Source organism: Dysidea avara, chromosome 10 (assembly GCF_963678975.1).
Source record: "Dysidea avara chromosome 10, odDysAvar1.4, whole genome shotgun sequence".
Classification (NCBI taxonomy): domain Eukaryota; kingdom Metazoa; phylum Porifera; class Demospongiae; order Dictyoceratida; family Dysideidae; genus Dysidea; species Dysidea avara.
Window position 1 is genome coordinate 20,626,416 of NC_089281.1, and position 13,339 is coordinate 20,639,754.

A 13,339-nucleotide genomic window follows, 5' to 3' on the forward strand; every position below is an offset into this window, starting at 1 on the left:
GTGGGACGTAGTATCAACAGAATTAGTAGTGGTTATATCATTCCCATCCCAAATATGAGAAAATTCCATTGTCACACTAAGTATATACTACACATGCTGTATTACAAAGCATATCATAGAGGAATTGTCCTATTCTTTAGTAAAGTGGTTAGGTGTCTTGATTTTAGGCGTCTAAATATATATCCACTGAAACAAAAGACCATGGACAAGCACTTCTAATTATCAAAGAGAGCACATGTCAGGGAGTCTTTGAGAATTCCACTGTGTCCTTCCCATTCAAATTTTGTAAGATTATGCAACCTGTAATCAATCAACGTAGGCATTGGCTAGTCAATCTACATACACAAGTGCAGCTGTCCTATAGATTCCACACTTAAAGCAGATAAAGTGTTATCAATTTAGCTAATCAGTTTGTATAATACAGCGCATATACATTATGTGGCTTTGTCTGGACCAATTATGAAGTCATGCTAGCATATTTTTACTATTTATCACTATGTGTCAGCTAATATAATTAGCTGAAGAACAGTGTTATACACATATATAGACGTCTGGGAACTTCAAGAACAGTATAGCCACATGTACGCTATTACATAATATTCTAACTGATCTGAGCTGGCTAGTTAATTGTATATACATGGGCACTCTCTATGCACACCTGTGATGTTGTATAGTATACCTTTCTTTAAATTCATTATCATGAAAAACATAGCCTGATATATGTAGTATAGGTTACATGCGTCCTTAATTAACCAGTTTTTGTCCACTTTGGTTTCCTTGTTATTGTATGTACATGCATGCACCATCATTATATGCATGGCCTCTACTTGTATGGATATAACTACATTATGACACCCATGCATAATACCACATAGCAATCAACATGATACTATACAAGGATTTGTCAATAATTAGTCATGGAAACCTAATTACAAGCATGCAGTCCAACCTTAGTTATACAACCTTTTATAAGGCAATAGTCAACAGCTACATGACATGTAAAATCAGGAAGGATTAAAATTGAAATGGCTTCAATATTACTTCCAAACAAGTCTGTAAACTAATAAGTGCCCCCTGGAAACACCAAGTCACATGTAATGTGACCCCCATAAATTAATTATTGGCTTTTAATCATTCATTTATAGCATTAGTGGGACTGGCCTATCATGTGTCAAAAATAAACAACACCTTCATTAGTCTTATCAACTTTGCATCTCCCCATTTAAGGCAAAAAAAATGATTGAATACTTATATGTAGCGAAAAGGTAATTTCATTAACATATAGATCATGACATAATTGGGTGGGACAAATTCATGTATATACAACTCGCATGTATATAAATGTATTTGTGTAAAGCCACTTATCATGCAAACATGTTTATGTATATCCATGCATACATGCATGACTGTAATAATTAAACAATAATGTCAGTGACTTTAATCATCTATCTCATGCACTATATTGATCCACAAGAAAACTGAAATCCTGCAGTAGGCAGGGATTTGACACTAAAATTTTGTTACTACCAAAATGGGACTCCATGCAGCTGTTAATATTATCAAAAGGTAAGTTTCCACATATGTACTTAGTATAAGTCTGCTCTTCACACCTTCATAGTCAAGAAGTTGCATTTATTTCAGTAAGAATATAACTACACCTGTCTTTTAAAATGGCATGTTCGTTCATTATGCACATAGCTAGCTACATGTTGCAGCAATGAGCCCGCATATGCACGCACATGCAGAAGCAGTGTTTATTCTAGGATTTCTCCTTTGTGGGGGGACTAGGTGAAAGTCTGTTATATAGTTGTCCATGCAAGTTCACAACTACATAAACACTTGAAATAGTTGCCCAACTGGTTAGTCATTTAAGGCTGTGTCATGAGTGTTGATTTTTGTGACTGTGTGTAGTCAAAGATCCTTTGGCTGGTAGAGCTTGATGCAGAGTGTAGTAGTGATGACATAATGATGTAATATCTAGGACAACCATATGCATGTGCATGCATCTCATGTAGCTATACTGTACATAATTCTAATAGTAATGCACTGCATATCAAGTGATGAATATTTACAATTTATGTGAGACCATGATCAGTATTGACCATCATTGTACGTATTATACCACAAAGAACATTAGCAAATTACAAGATCTGCATGGATAGATGCCTTCCAAGAAATAATTCAAGTGTTTGAAATTAAATATTAGGGTACGCATTTTCATGGTTATAGCAAAACTAAGAAGTTTTTAAAAAATCAAGCTTTCTGAAATTAAATCTGGGGGTATTTGTGCTGGCGGTGCATGCCATTTTGAAAGTAAAAATTTTTTACAAATTATACCACTTTCTGATGTTGAATTTAAGGACAATTTTGAGAGTTAAGTATGCTATTTCACTATATAATTATACTAGGTATAAACTGAGCTCTCAGATATTGAATAGCCGTCACTATATGTATGAAATTTTGTTTGTTGAATACTAGAAGGTTTTTAATAATTAATTGATCAGTACTGAATCTGAGAGCACTTAAATTTAAGATTGCGTTCTCAATTTTTAACCTGGGAAAATTTTACGTATTAACCACTCTGAGATTGAATATATGAGAGCAATCATATCATTTTTGATAAGCCTTTTTTTGTGGGTCATTTTAAAAGCAAGCTCGACCTATAAGTAGTCACTCACAGTTTTAGGGGGTGAGTCTGATATTTAAGGGGGAAAGTTCCCCCCATAACAGCCCTAGAATAAACACTGCACAGAAGTCCCATATGAGTCCTCAGTCAGGTAGTGGCACAATGCGGCATGTCACTAAATGAGAGAATTTGTAAACAGTTCCAAGGACTTGTAGTTTCAGTATACCTGCACTATATATTACATAAGTGTTTATAAGTCCTTAAATATACTGCTATAAATAATCTAAATCTATAGACATACTGAAGTACAGAAATCTCAACCATGAATTACACACTTCACAATGCAGATTGGACACTATATAGCGAATCATATATGCATGCGAGTCTCTGAGTGTAACTAAGAATTAGACTCAAGTATAAAGCTACGTATATATAGGAGTACCTGCATGCACGCATGGCCATGCTATAGATCTAGATCGTTGATCACTATCAACTGATCATTCAGTCACAGTTATACGTAGCTGGTGTAATAATAATTATAGCTACTAGCTCTTTTCTTGCATGCACGCACGCATGCTGCTGCTATTCTTATAAAGCGGACGAAAGCAGCATATATAGCTTGAATAGACGAAACTTACTTCGTGAACTTCTATATATAGCCAGAACATGCGGTCGCTGTGGCTGTAGACGAAATTTCAGCTACACTTCACTAGTTACGTATAAACTGGAAGGCCTACCCAATTATAAGCGAATCAACTTAACTGCAATGTTTGCATACATACAAACTGCACCATATATAGCCTCTACCTTACAATAACAATGTACCAGAGTGGAATGCAGTATTAAGTCATGATAGCTAGCATCTGCATAGTGTAAATTGACAGCAACCACAATACCACCAAAAGCTTATAAAAGGTTAGGTCGTAATTCAGTTTGATCAGTTCTCACAAACTGCTTGCGAATAGAGTGGTTCTGAAACTACTGAACTACAATATTTTATGTTAGCCAAAATGAGATTTCTATTGCTGGCGTTAGTGTTTATAGCATCTGCAGAAGCAATGCTGCAGAACTGTCGGCTGTTGAAATGTCCAGTGAGCACGAAAGTGCTGTCGTCGGCTGCCTACACTGTAACAACGACACCATCTCAGTACCGTGAGGGCAAGCCTATATCAGGTACAGCAATATAGATCTTAAACTCCTAGCGATGGGAATTAGCTATTGTGCATGCTGCTTTCATTGTGTGACTACTGCATGGAATTGTGAGAGATTACTTTTTTCGGCCACAAATACTTGCTAGCTATGCATGTATTGAGCTATACGCTGCATAGCTTCTACTCTGCACAGTGACACCTATAGTAACAAATGTGTGCGTGCTTGTATTATAAAATTGATTTGTTTTCTAGTTATAGTAACGACAAGGCGATGTCCTTTGAAGAACAAGCAGCAAGGACCAGAGTGGTTTAGAGTAGAGGCAACCAACACCGGAGGCAATCCAATTGGCAGATTTGTTAAGCCTTCACAGCGATCAGAGGATCGCGCATGTGAAAACAATACGGTTAGCGTCAGCAGCAAGCCTAACTGCAGCAGCGTTTACATATAAACTGTCGTTGTTCAACAGCTGATAATATTCAACACTTGTGAACCGCTAGTCATGCACGATCTACCCAGAAAATATTTGTGGAGACCAAAAAACGATGTAATCGATGGAGAGATATGTTTCACGTAAGTTTCTAGCTCCAGATACAGAATGTGTGTTATTGTATAAACTAATAAATGCGCAATTAACATTCCTTGCATTTTATAGGATCACGCTGCATATGAAAGGTGAAAACTACTGCGAGGTCATCAAGAAATGTGTACCGCCTGAAGGTGCTAACATCACTACAAAAACCAATACTACTGCTACAACTAATGTTATGACAGACCATACAAATGCTACTATTGACAAAGTGACTATGGTTGAGCAAAATATGACAGAGGAACAAGCCTTTAATGTAACTACGACACCCCCAGACAGTAATACAACTGATAGCACAGAACAAGATGAGCCAAGTATTATTCCAACAACTTCCCAACCGACAAAAAGCACAGAAGAACCAAGTACTGACATAATCGACATACTCATAGGCAACAAACGACGACGGAAACGACAACAAAAACGTGCCCGTGGCCGTTCAAAGAGAGTAAGTCAGGTATCCCCAATCCCCACACACACACCACAAGCCCGATAAGAAGCATAATGATCTAACCTTTATTGCCATTTAGTGTCGAGGATGTCCTGATGTTACTAGTGATGCAGAAAAAGTGTGTGGATCAGATGGTGTGACATATGATTCAAAATGTCATCTTCAAAGACAAGAGTGTATAATGAGAAAAGACATTTTAGTAGAATATCGTGGAAATTGTCGAGGTTAGATTAGTTCTACATCACTATAAAACATTTTACTTCAATTTTATTCTCATAATACAGAAAATCCACCAACACAGTGTGAACGTAACGGCTTGGGTCGAGGGTCTGGTGAATGGTACTCGGGATGTGACTGTGTTGGCCACTACAAGCCAAGACAGTGCTACTTGGACACCGCTACAGAGTTATATACATGTTGGTGCTCTGATGAATATGGATTCCAGAATGGTGCTAACCGATTCACTTTTACCTGCTTAGAAAAATCAAGAGAGTAAGTTGATACATCGGTTTAATTTCCATGTGTATACTGTATTGTACTTAACAGGATTACACCTTGCTTTTGAATCTACCAAGAGTTTCCCATCCAGTGTGCCCATTCAACAGTGGCATTTTTAATTTTTATTGTAAATATCACACTGCTTTCTCATTTTCATTAATATTTGTTGTATATCCTGAGCAACCATTTTTAAACTGTAACCTTAATTTAGATGTCACTTTATCATTGTAATAAATTGAAGTGTAAATATATGTTATGCATTAACTACATGACAAGCAGTATAATAATATTGTAACACATCAATAGATTAAATATTTAATAAAAGACTGTTAAAGAGTATATAATCACTGAAACGATTAACTGAAGTTTTTTATATTCAACTGGCGAAGTGTATTGGCATCAAGCTTTTGTATGATTGCCGGGTAAGGGTTGTTTGGTGGAGTTCTTGGAAGAGGTTGAAGGTTTGACTCAGGAAGTGATAGTGCCTGTAGAGATGGGGAAAGATTTGTGTTGTGTAAGATTGGTGTTTGCGGAGGTGTTAGTTCATCGTTTGATCTTCTTGTTCTATGACTTCCTTCTGATTTTGATCTTGGTCTGCCCCTTGCAGCAGGCTCCACTAAAAATGGCATGGTTGATGACCTGCTTAACCCAGATCTGGTCAGTTTGAAAAGTGCATCTTTTCCATTGGAATTGTTTGAATTAAAATTGAGTGCATGCTTATCTCTGCTCACATCAGATTCTGACATAAGGCTTGACATCACTAAATGAGAGGCTTCAGTTGTAACAGGAGCCAAGGATAGCTTGGTAGTGTCTTCTACAGATGTGACTTTTATCATAGGCTTTTGTGTTAAAGGCTGTGATGAAAATGGTAGGACAGACACTAAGAATCTACCGATTCCCTCCTAAAAGAAAACAATATGTGGATTTCAAATACAGAGACACTTTCATGATGTAGTTAGCTAGTATACTGCGTTATTTAATAGCTCACCAGAATGTGTCTATCTGCAATGCTTTGTGTACATGATACCGCAAAGAGTTTATCAGGAAACAATCTTAACTACAGCATGATGAGAAGTATTCATATATTGAAAATCAAATATTTTATATCAGATATACACAATACATGAACTATTAAACCCAAGCACTGTGGTGGCAAATTTGGCATTGCAAGATAAGCCTTACCATGTCGTCAGCTTCATCCACCACAATCAACTGTGTAACACATGGCATCTTTGCCCTGAGAATCTATTGATGTCACAAAGAGTACATGATAGATCATCTGTTGTAAGTATCAACATGGAGACACATATTTACAGGTGCAATAAACCTGCTACAAATAAATAGGGCCTTTGAGTGAACAAATGAAACATTTGAAGGCTTCTGGAATAAAGTTGGCATCGAAATGTGCACACTGGTACAATGACATTAACATCCTGTAATCAGATATTGTCCTTGTTTTCATAGCATTCAAGTGTGTGTGTCGCCAAGTATGTAAATAACTGTAGGTCGTAATTTATACCATAACAATCAACATGTTTGTGATGATTGTCTTTTGTTTATCTTAGTACACCACAAAAATGCTCATGTGTAAATTGAATAATATTACACAACAAGAAAACAATGCAACAATAAATGGCTTTCTGCAGAATTCCTACAAGATTCTTAAATTCATATACACTGTTGGCTGTTAAGTGTTTTAAAAAGGAATTAGTTTGATAGATATAATTTACACACTGCATGCTAATATGAAAACATTCTTTGATGCTATTAAAACATTATGTATTTATAAACTTTCACTATAAACAAAAGCCTATCAAAAAACTATTAAATTTTAACTTTATTTGTTAATAACAATCCTAATTCACAATCATATATCACTTTCAAGATTGCACGCCCTGCAAGACACCATGTAAAGTGTGCACTCATGCTATGCTTCTTGTATAAAATAATCATTTTCGATCTCTTTATTAGTACTACACACAACACATGCGGTGCATGCAACTACCAAAATATAATAAGGGATCAAACAACAGAAAACTTGTATGCATGTACACATATGTACATGGCGATGTTTTTCAGCAGTGTCACATCAGTGTACAGATTCTCACACGTGATTATCTCCACATGAAAGTGTGAATTTGTACATTGTACTAAATGCCACTATGTATATTGTGCTTTGGTTGTGATTAAGTTGTACAAGCTACTATGTGAGCATTTGTAACAATGACCTTAAATCGGTCACAATGGAATTAGCAGCTTGCTACATCACAGGTGCTACAGGTGTAAATCCCATCTGGTTTATTAATTTACAATCATGTTTGTTATGTGTAGATATTGCAAGGAACTGTACAGCGAACATAACAAATTCAAGACAGTAAAAAGTGACAAGTCTCTGAGTAATGTCAAATATTTTCAAGTTAAAATGTCACTGTAAAACACCCCCAAGAAACTGAAAATTCAAACATTTTCCTAAAATTTACAGCAAAGGTAGCACACTAAAACAATTAGACTCAAGAGGTGCAAAAAAAACTGAGGGAGATATTACCATTAGAAAAGCATCACTACCATGAAAAAAGCATAACTTTTTGCACTTGAGGAAAGCATATGTAGCTCAAGATATGTATATTATACACAATCATATAACACTCAAGCAAACAAGCATGAGTTCATAATATTTGTGAATTTCCTGCAATGGACATAACTGCACTAAGAGGAAATGGTGACGCTAATTATTATTAAGTGAAGTTGTGAAGCCATCATTCAAAGTACATACACATGTGTCATGAATAAACTTATGTTTATGGACTGTTCCTATTCTAACAATACAGAATCCATAGTTAGTCAGTTATCATTGTAGAAGCTTTTAATTAGTAGCACATTAACAAAATGTCATATTGCACAGTTAAAATACACACCTACTAAACAGACTGGTCAATTAACAAGACAAGTGCCATCAAATGTTATATAAACATCAAATTTCATCATAATCATACCAAGTAATGACACGTACGTATATGACTGCATGTCACACATACAAACAAAAAACTGCTGAACATATCAGGAATTCATGATTCTTAACAACCATGACTCACACTACCAATACATGTACTACTGGGCTAGCATTTTACACAGTGTACAGTTGACAAGTCATTCACTATAACCAACGTCGATAAGCATCACAACACAGATACTATAATCTTAGGATACATGTATTTCACAAAGAAAAGAATAATACCTTACACACTGCAACAGCATGCTTGTTTGATATTGTTACCAATATACAAAATGCGTAGAAAGTATTGTAATATAATACAAAAAGGCATAACTTATATGTCACAACATTGAATGTGTATTGGTAATAGTATATAATAAGCATGCTTAGAGTAAGGAAGTTGAAAACATTGCTGTTCCATTTCTGAAAAGCTAACAATGTATACGAGTTTCATATCATAACTATATTGCATTACTTAAAATAGAAACCAGTTTAGCAGATTCAAAAAATCTATCAAGATATGGAATTGCTTCACAAAAGATCATGGATTTTATTTTTAGTAAAATATTTAATTTAAGGCACACGCAAACCACCAGGGCATCAGCAGAAAATTTATTTCCAAAACTGATTACTTAATGAATGACTTTCTAGGAAAAGTACATTAAAACATAATTATGTAGCCACAACGACTTTATAGTAATACATACATAGTTATGGGATTTACGCAAGTAACTGATTGAATAACTTTACACTGTGAAATTGTACACACATACTTCAGCTAGTCATGATCAAGTTATCAACGTATTAGAATTACTACATGATACATATGTAAAACTCCTTAAAAAGAATGTTCCCAAATGTCCCATCTGTGAAAGGTGCTACATAACACAAGTGCTCACACACTATGGACCCTTAAAATACGGCACCTGTCTAGTAAGGAAAAATAGAGTGAAGGATATTACAGATAAACTATGTACATACATCAAAGAATTGCTTGTTGCCCTGAACCTTTAAAAAAAATGATGACGCAATACAACAGAACTTTAATGTCCTTAATTCACTTCAGAGTGGGTAATTTTCTTGTTAGCAATAACATTTAATCTAATTACTTCGTTTCAATTTTGAAACACTGTTATGACACTGACAGTGGAATATATAGTACTATATCACTTAATAACAAAAGTGCAGTAACGTTCTACAGAGCTGTCAAATTGTTGATTTCTAATTCTTATTCAGCCTTGCGTGCTAGTAATGGTGAATACTAAAAAATTTGCATAACACTGAAACAGTTGACATGAAATAACATAACTCCGCTAGGTAATAAACAATCAAGTATACACAAATAGTGTCAAACACAAATACAGTGCCAGTTGCAAAGTGGGCAATGGTTCTGAATGGTCAATCTTGGAGCTTGCTGAGATCATCTCCTGAACAGAAATGCATTACAAACTGTTTCTTGAGTATTGTGTACCACACTAGAGTGGATCCTCATTACATCAGGACTACACAAGTGATTTATCATGACCCACAAAAAGGAATTGGAGAGGATATGATGCAAACCTTAACTGTGATTTGGATCTCGTTAGCAAAGCAAAACCTGAAATTATTATCAGACATCTGCCATTTTCTGACCATTTTTTGGCTAATATCTGAACACATTTAGAAGGTTTTTATACAATACTATTGAGTATATCCGACCACTTAACAGGATTTGTCAGTTCATCTCCTAAACACAATTTCAGGCCCTGCAAAGCAAGTTTCACTATATGACAGAATTAAGACCACTGTAGTTTGGTTAGTGAATGCTATGCACAGATTCTGCTGTGTTGCAAACCAGTACTGGAAATACAAGGGAAGATGAATCATTGAGTAAGGTTTATCGTAACACAATGTAGTCACTGTCTGCCCTATTTTCTATTATAAGGTTAAAATTTTTCGCTTATGCAAAAATTTTTGTGTGTGAATACATGCAAACATTAAATTTCAGCAGTACAATCATGTAAACATGAATCTTACTACTTATCAGTGCATTGTATGAAAACTGTTATTGAAAAAAAAAAGCTTTACATTTATCCCTACTGGAAATGTATGCTGTATACATATGAAAAGATCATGTAAGAGTAATGTTCACCACAAAAATGTCAATACCAACAGAACATTTACATGTTAACCTCACTAGGTTACTGCATAACTCATATCATGGAGACAGATTTATGATCGCATCCACAAAATTCAATTAATCCTTTACAAACTGTTTGATTGTCCATTAACATGATTACATACACTGATGAGATTACTACATCATTACAATTTACTAGTAGATAAAGGGATAGTTATGAATTGTTACATAATATGACACATGCAGTTAGCAAAAATTATTCACAAGTAAAAATTAGAAACTGAGAATGACTCTACATGACCATAGCCAGTAAACAAACTAAGACCGTGTCAACTAACAGTATCTAAACAAAATTACACCATACAGAACCAGTCTAAGCAGTCTATCTTCTTTTACATAGTTCAAGGATACAAAAGGTAAGAAGGATATAATGACACGTTAACTTACTAAGATGCCAAGTTTCACTAAATGTTTATTATGCTACAGATAGTCATACCAATACTGTGCTGAACACTGTACAATGTAATACACATTGGCAGACTTAAAGTATACACCATTTCCAACATTCCAATATAATTGTATACAGTTTCAAAAGAGTTACTTCATTGCACTAATCTTCAGTTGCCATGCTATGTATGTAATGATATGACGTGACTTCTTATTGAATTACTACACTGTTGCTACAACTACACATTACAACAGTGTACCAATAAATCTGCACTACACCATGTAAAGTGACAAAGGCATTTTCCTTTCACATAACAGTATAGGTGCAATTTAATTTACACACATTGTGTTACTGTACGTACCTCAAAGTATTCGACATCCGATAACCTAGAATTGGTTCCAACAACAAACGCTGTTGGCACACAGCATGTTTTAAAGGGATCTGTTTCAATCTATAGAACACATTGTAATGTCAAGCAATAAAACAACAAACACAACCTTCCATTGGTGGTTAGATCCCTTACAAGGTGGCCCAAGTGCTATGATTGCACTAATCTTGTGCAGCTCAGCTATCTACAATAATAAGTATAATACAATTATTCACAAAGCTAAAAGTAGCATCATATATACATGTTCTATACATGAATAATGCTCCACAAAGAATGTAATAAATTGATAAGAAGTCTTTTAACAAATTAAATCTTACAGATACCCTTTGTTGACAATTAAATTTCTCTACACAACACTTGAAATACATACGTACTCTGCATGCCATTCTTGCTGCTGTCGTCCAGGTAACAAGGACCATTGGTTGCCCTGGTACTTGAACCTGCAGAAGGAAAACACAGCAATGCATTACAGTAACTTCTTGGAATTTGTGGGTACTAATGCACACACCACTAGCTACATTCTACTCTCACATTTTAATAAAATTCATTGCTACTAACTGGTAAGATGAATTTCATCAACTACCATTACTACACAATAGATGTACAGGACAAGACACAAAAAGTATCCACAATGAATAGCATTACTCAAATTTCAACACTGACCAATTAAGAAAACAGGCACTTGAAGAACACTTAATTGAGTGCATTCATGTATGAGTAAAAGCAGTTGACACTTCTAATAGTCAAAACTGTCAGGTGTAAATAAAAAGTGATGAACAGATAGTTTGTGAAAATTTTCATTTACATATTAGCAGAACATGCAGTAATTGTTAAGTGCTTGTACAAAAAACGTAATGCTGTGCCAGCACAGCTATATATATATATATATATATATATATAGACTATAGACCAATTTACAACTACATTAGAATAAACCAACATATCAGCCACATCTGAACCAGTTCTGTTGCTATGTACACGTGTACTAACAACTAAATGAAAAGTTATAGCAAACTTAAGTTCTATTTACTAACAATGTTTAATTAACATCACATCATGCACTGCTTTTTTGAATCTATAAATCACTGTAAAGTGGCATTTCTAACATTAGTAAGAGACGGTGCTATGTTGTGGTGAAAAAAAACTGTGTTAAATGATCCTGACTGATACATCCTGACTAATACATGATCGACATGAAATGTGACACTAAAGGATGAAGCATAACACATACACAAACGTAGGCTGTCAGAGGGAGGCTGCACCTCTAAGTGGTGTGGGTATGAATCACACAGACTATCAATAGCAAAGGAGTTACATTACTTGATTTACATATCCATCCCATTGATGACAAAACAGTAGGAGTGTAAAAAGGTACCAAATACAGAATCACTAGTTCACCACATTCAACAGGATGAGCTGGTGTAGTGTGTACCACTGAATATGGTATGGTCACAGTGCATGCAGCTGTATTTAATTTTCAATGATTTAGAATATCCTGCTCCATCAATGGCTATATAATGCTAATATAATCAATCTGAAAACTCCATAAAAAAGATGAAATAAATGCAAAAACTCAACACAGAACCAACTATGTACAGAAGCAATATACAGTGAACTTCAACAATAGCCTTAAAATGCAAAGCTCTTACAGATAAAATTAGTATATAAAAATTAACGAGTGTTTATACATCCAATTTCCTTATTGCCAAATCTATATACTCCTTGTCTACACAAACTGTTTTCAACAAAAGAAATTGCAGACAACCATAACGCTTTCTAATGAGCACAATAGCCACATAGGTAAGTCACCTAATAATAATATAATTATTCCTCTAATCAAATAAACTAACAATTCTAGTTACATTTTCATATGGTAAGTGTTATAGGGAATATTATATAATTGTACGCATATGCATATCTGTGAACATTTCCTGAAAATTAAGAATTTTATCCATGAATATTTCATTTATACTTTACCATTTATACACTACACATTAATGTGAAATTGCAGATACAGGTAGTCAACTATATAAAGTAATCTTAGTGATTTCCATGACATTTTGAGGGCCCTTGGTAAGGCCA

General features: G+C 34.8%; 2 protein-coding genes across 3 annotated transcripts in view; one reads left to right on the forward strand and one right to left on the reverse strand.

The window, feature by feature from the left end:
- Positions 1 to 3,553: 3,553 nt before the first annotated feature.
- On the forward strand, positions 3,554 to 5,667 carry LOC136237161 (uncharacterized). Of its 2 annotated transcripts, none has more exons than XM_066027468.1 (7): positions 3,554 to 3,799; positions 4,030 to 4,181; positions 4,245 to 4,348; positions 4,431 to 4,818; positions 4,892 to 5,036; positions 5,097 to 5,304; positions 5,359 to 5,667. In XM_066027468.1, exons 1-7 carry the CDS (start codon positions 3,625 to 3,627, stop codon positions 5,375 to 5,377), a joined length of 1,191 nt encoding a protein of 396 aa, XP_065883540.1. In that variant the 5' UTR covers positions 3,554 to 3,624; the 3' UTR covers positions 5,378 to 5,667. The 2 variants fall into 2 exon arrangements, with proteins under 2 accessions (XP_065883540.1, XP_065883541.1); XM_066027469.1 differs by having other exon boundaries at positions 3,555 to 3,799; positions 4,431 to 4,809.
- The window catches only part of LOC136237160 (KAT8 regulatory NSL complex subunit 3-like), a 35,705-nt gene continuing 27,882 nt past the window's right edge, over positions 5,517 to 13,339 (reverse strand). Inside the window, exons 7-12 of the mRNA XM_066027467.1 lie at positions 11,632 to 11,697; positions 11,367 to 11,441; positions 11,231 to 11,320; positions 6,493 to 6,555; positions 6,299 to 6,367; positions 5,517 to 6,212 (exon numbers count right to left, since the gene is read on the reverse strand). Of these exons, the coding sequence (XP_065883539.1) occupies positions 5,667 to 6,212; positions 6,299 to 6,367; positions 6,493 to 6,555; positions 11,231 to 11,320; positions 11,367 to 11,441; positions 11,632 to 11,697 (909 nt within the window). The 3' untranslated portion in view covers positions 5,517 to 5,666. The remainder of the gene's footprint in view (positions 6,213 to 6,298; positions 6,368 to 6,492; positions 6,556 to 11,230; positions 11,321 to 11,366; positions 11,442 to 11,631; positions 11,698 to 13,339) is intronic.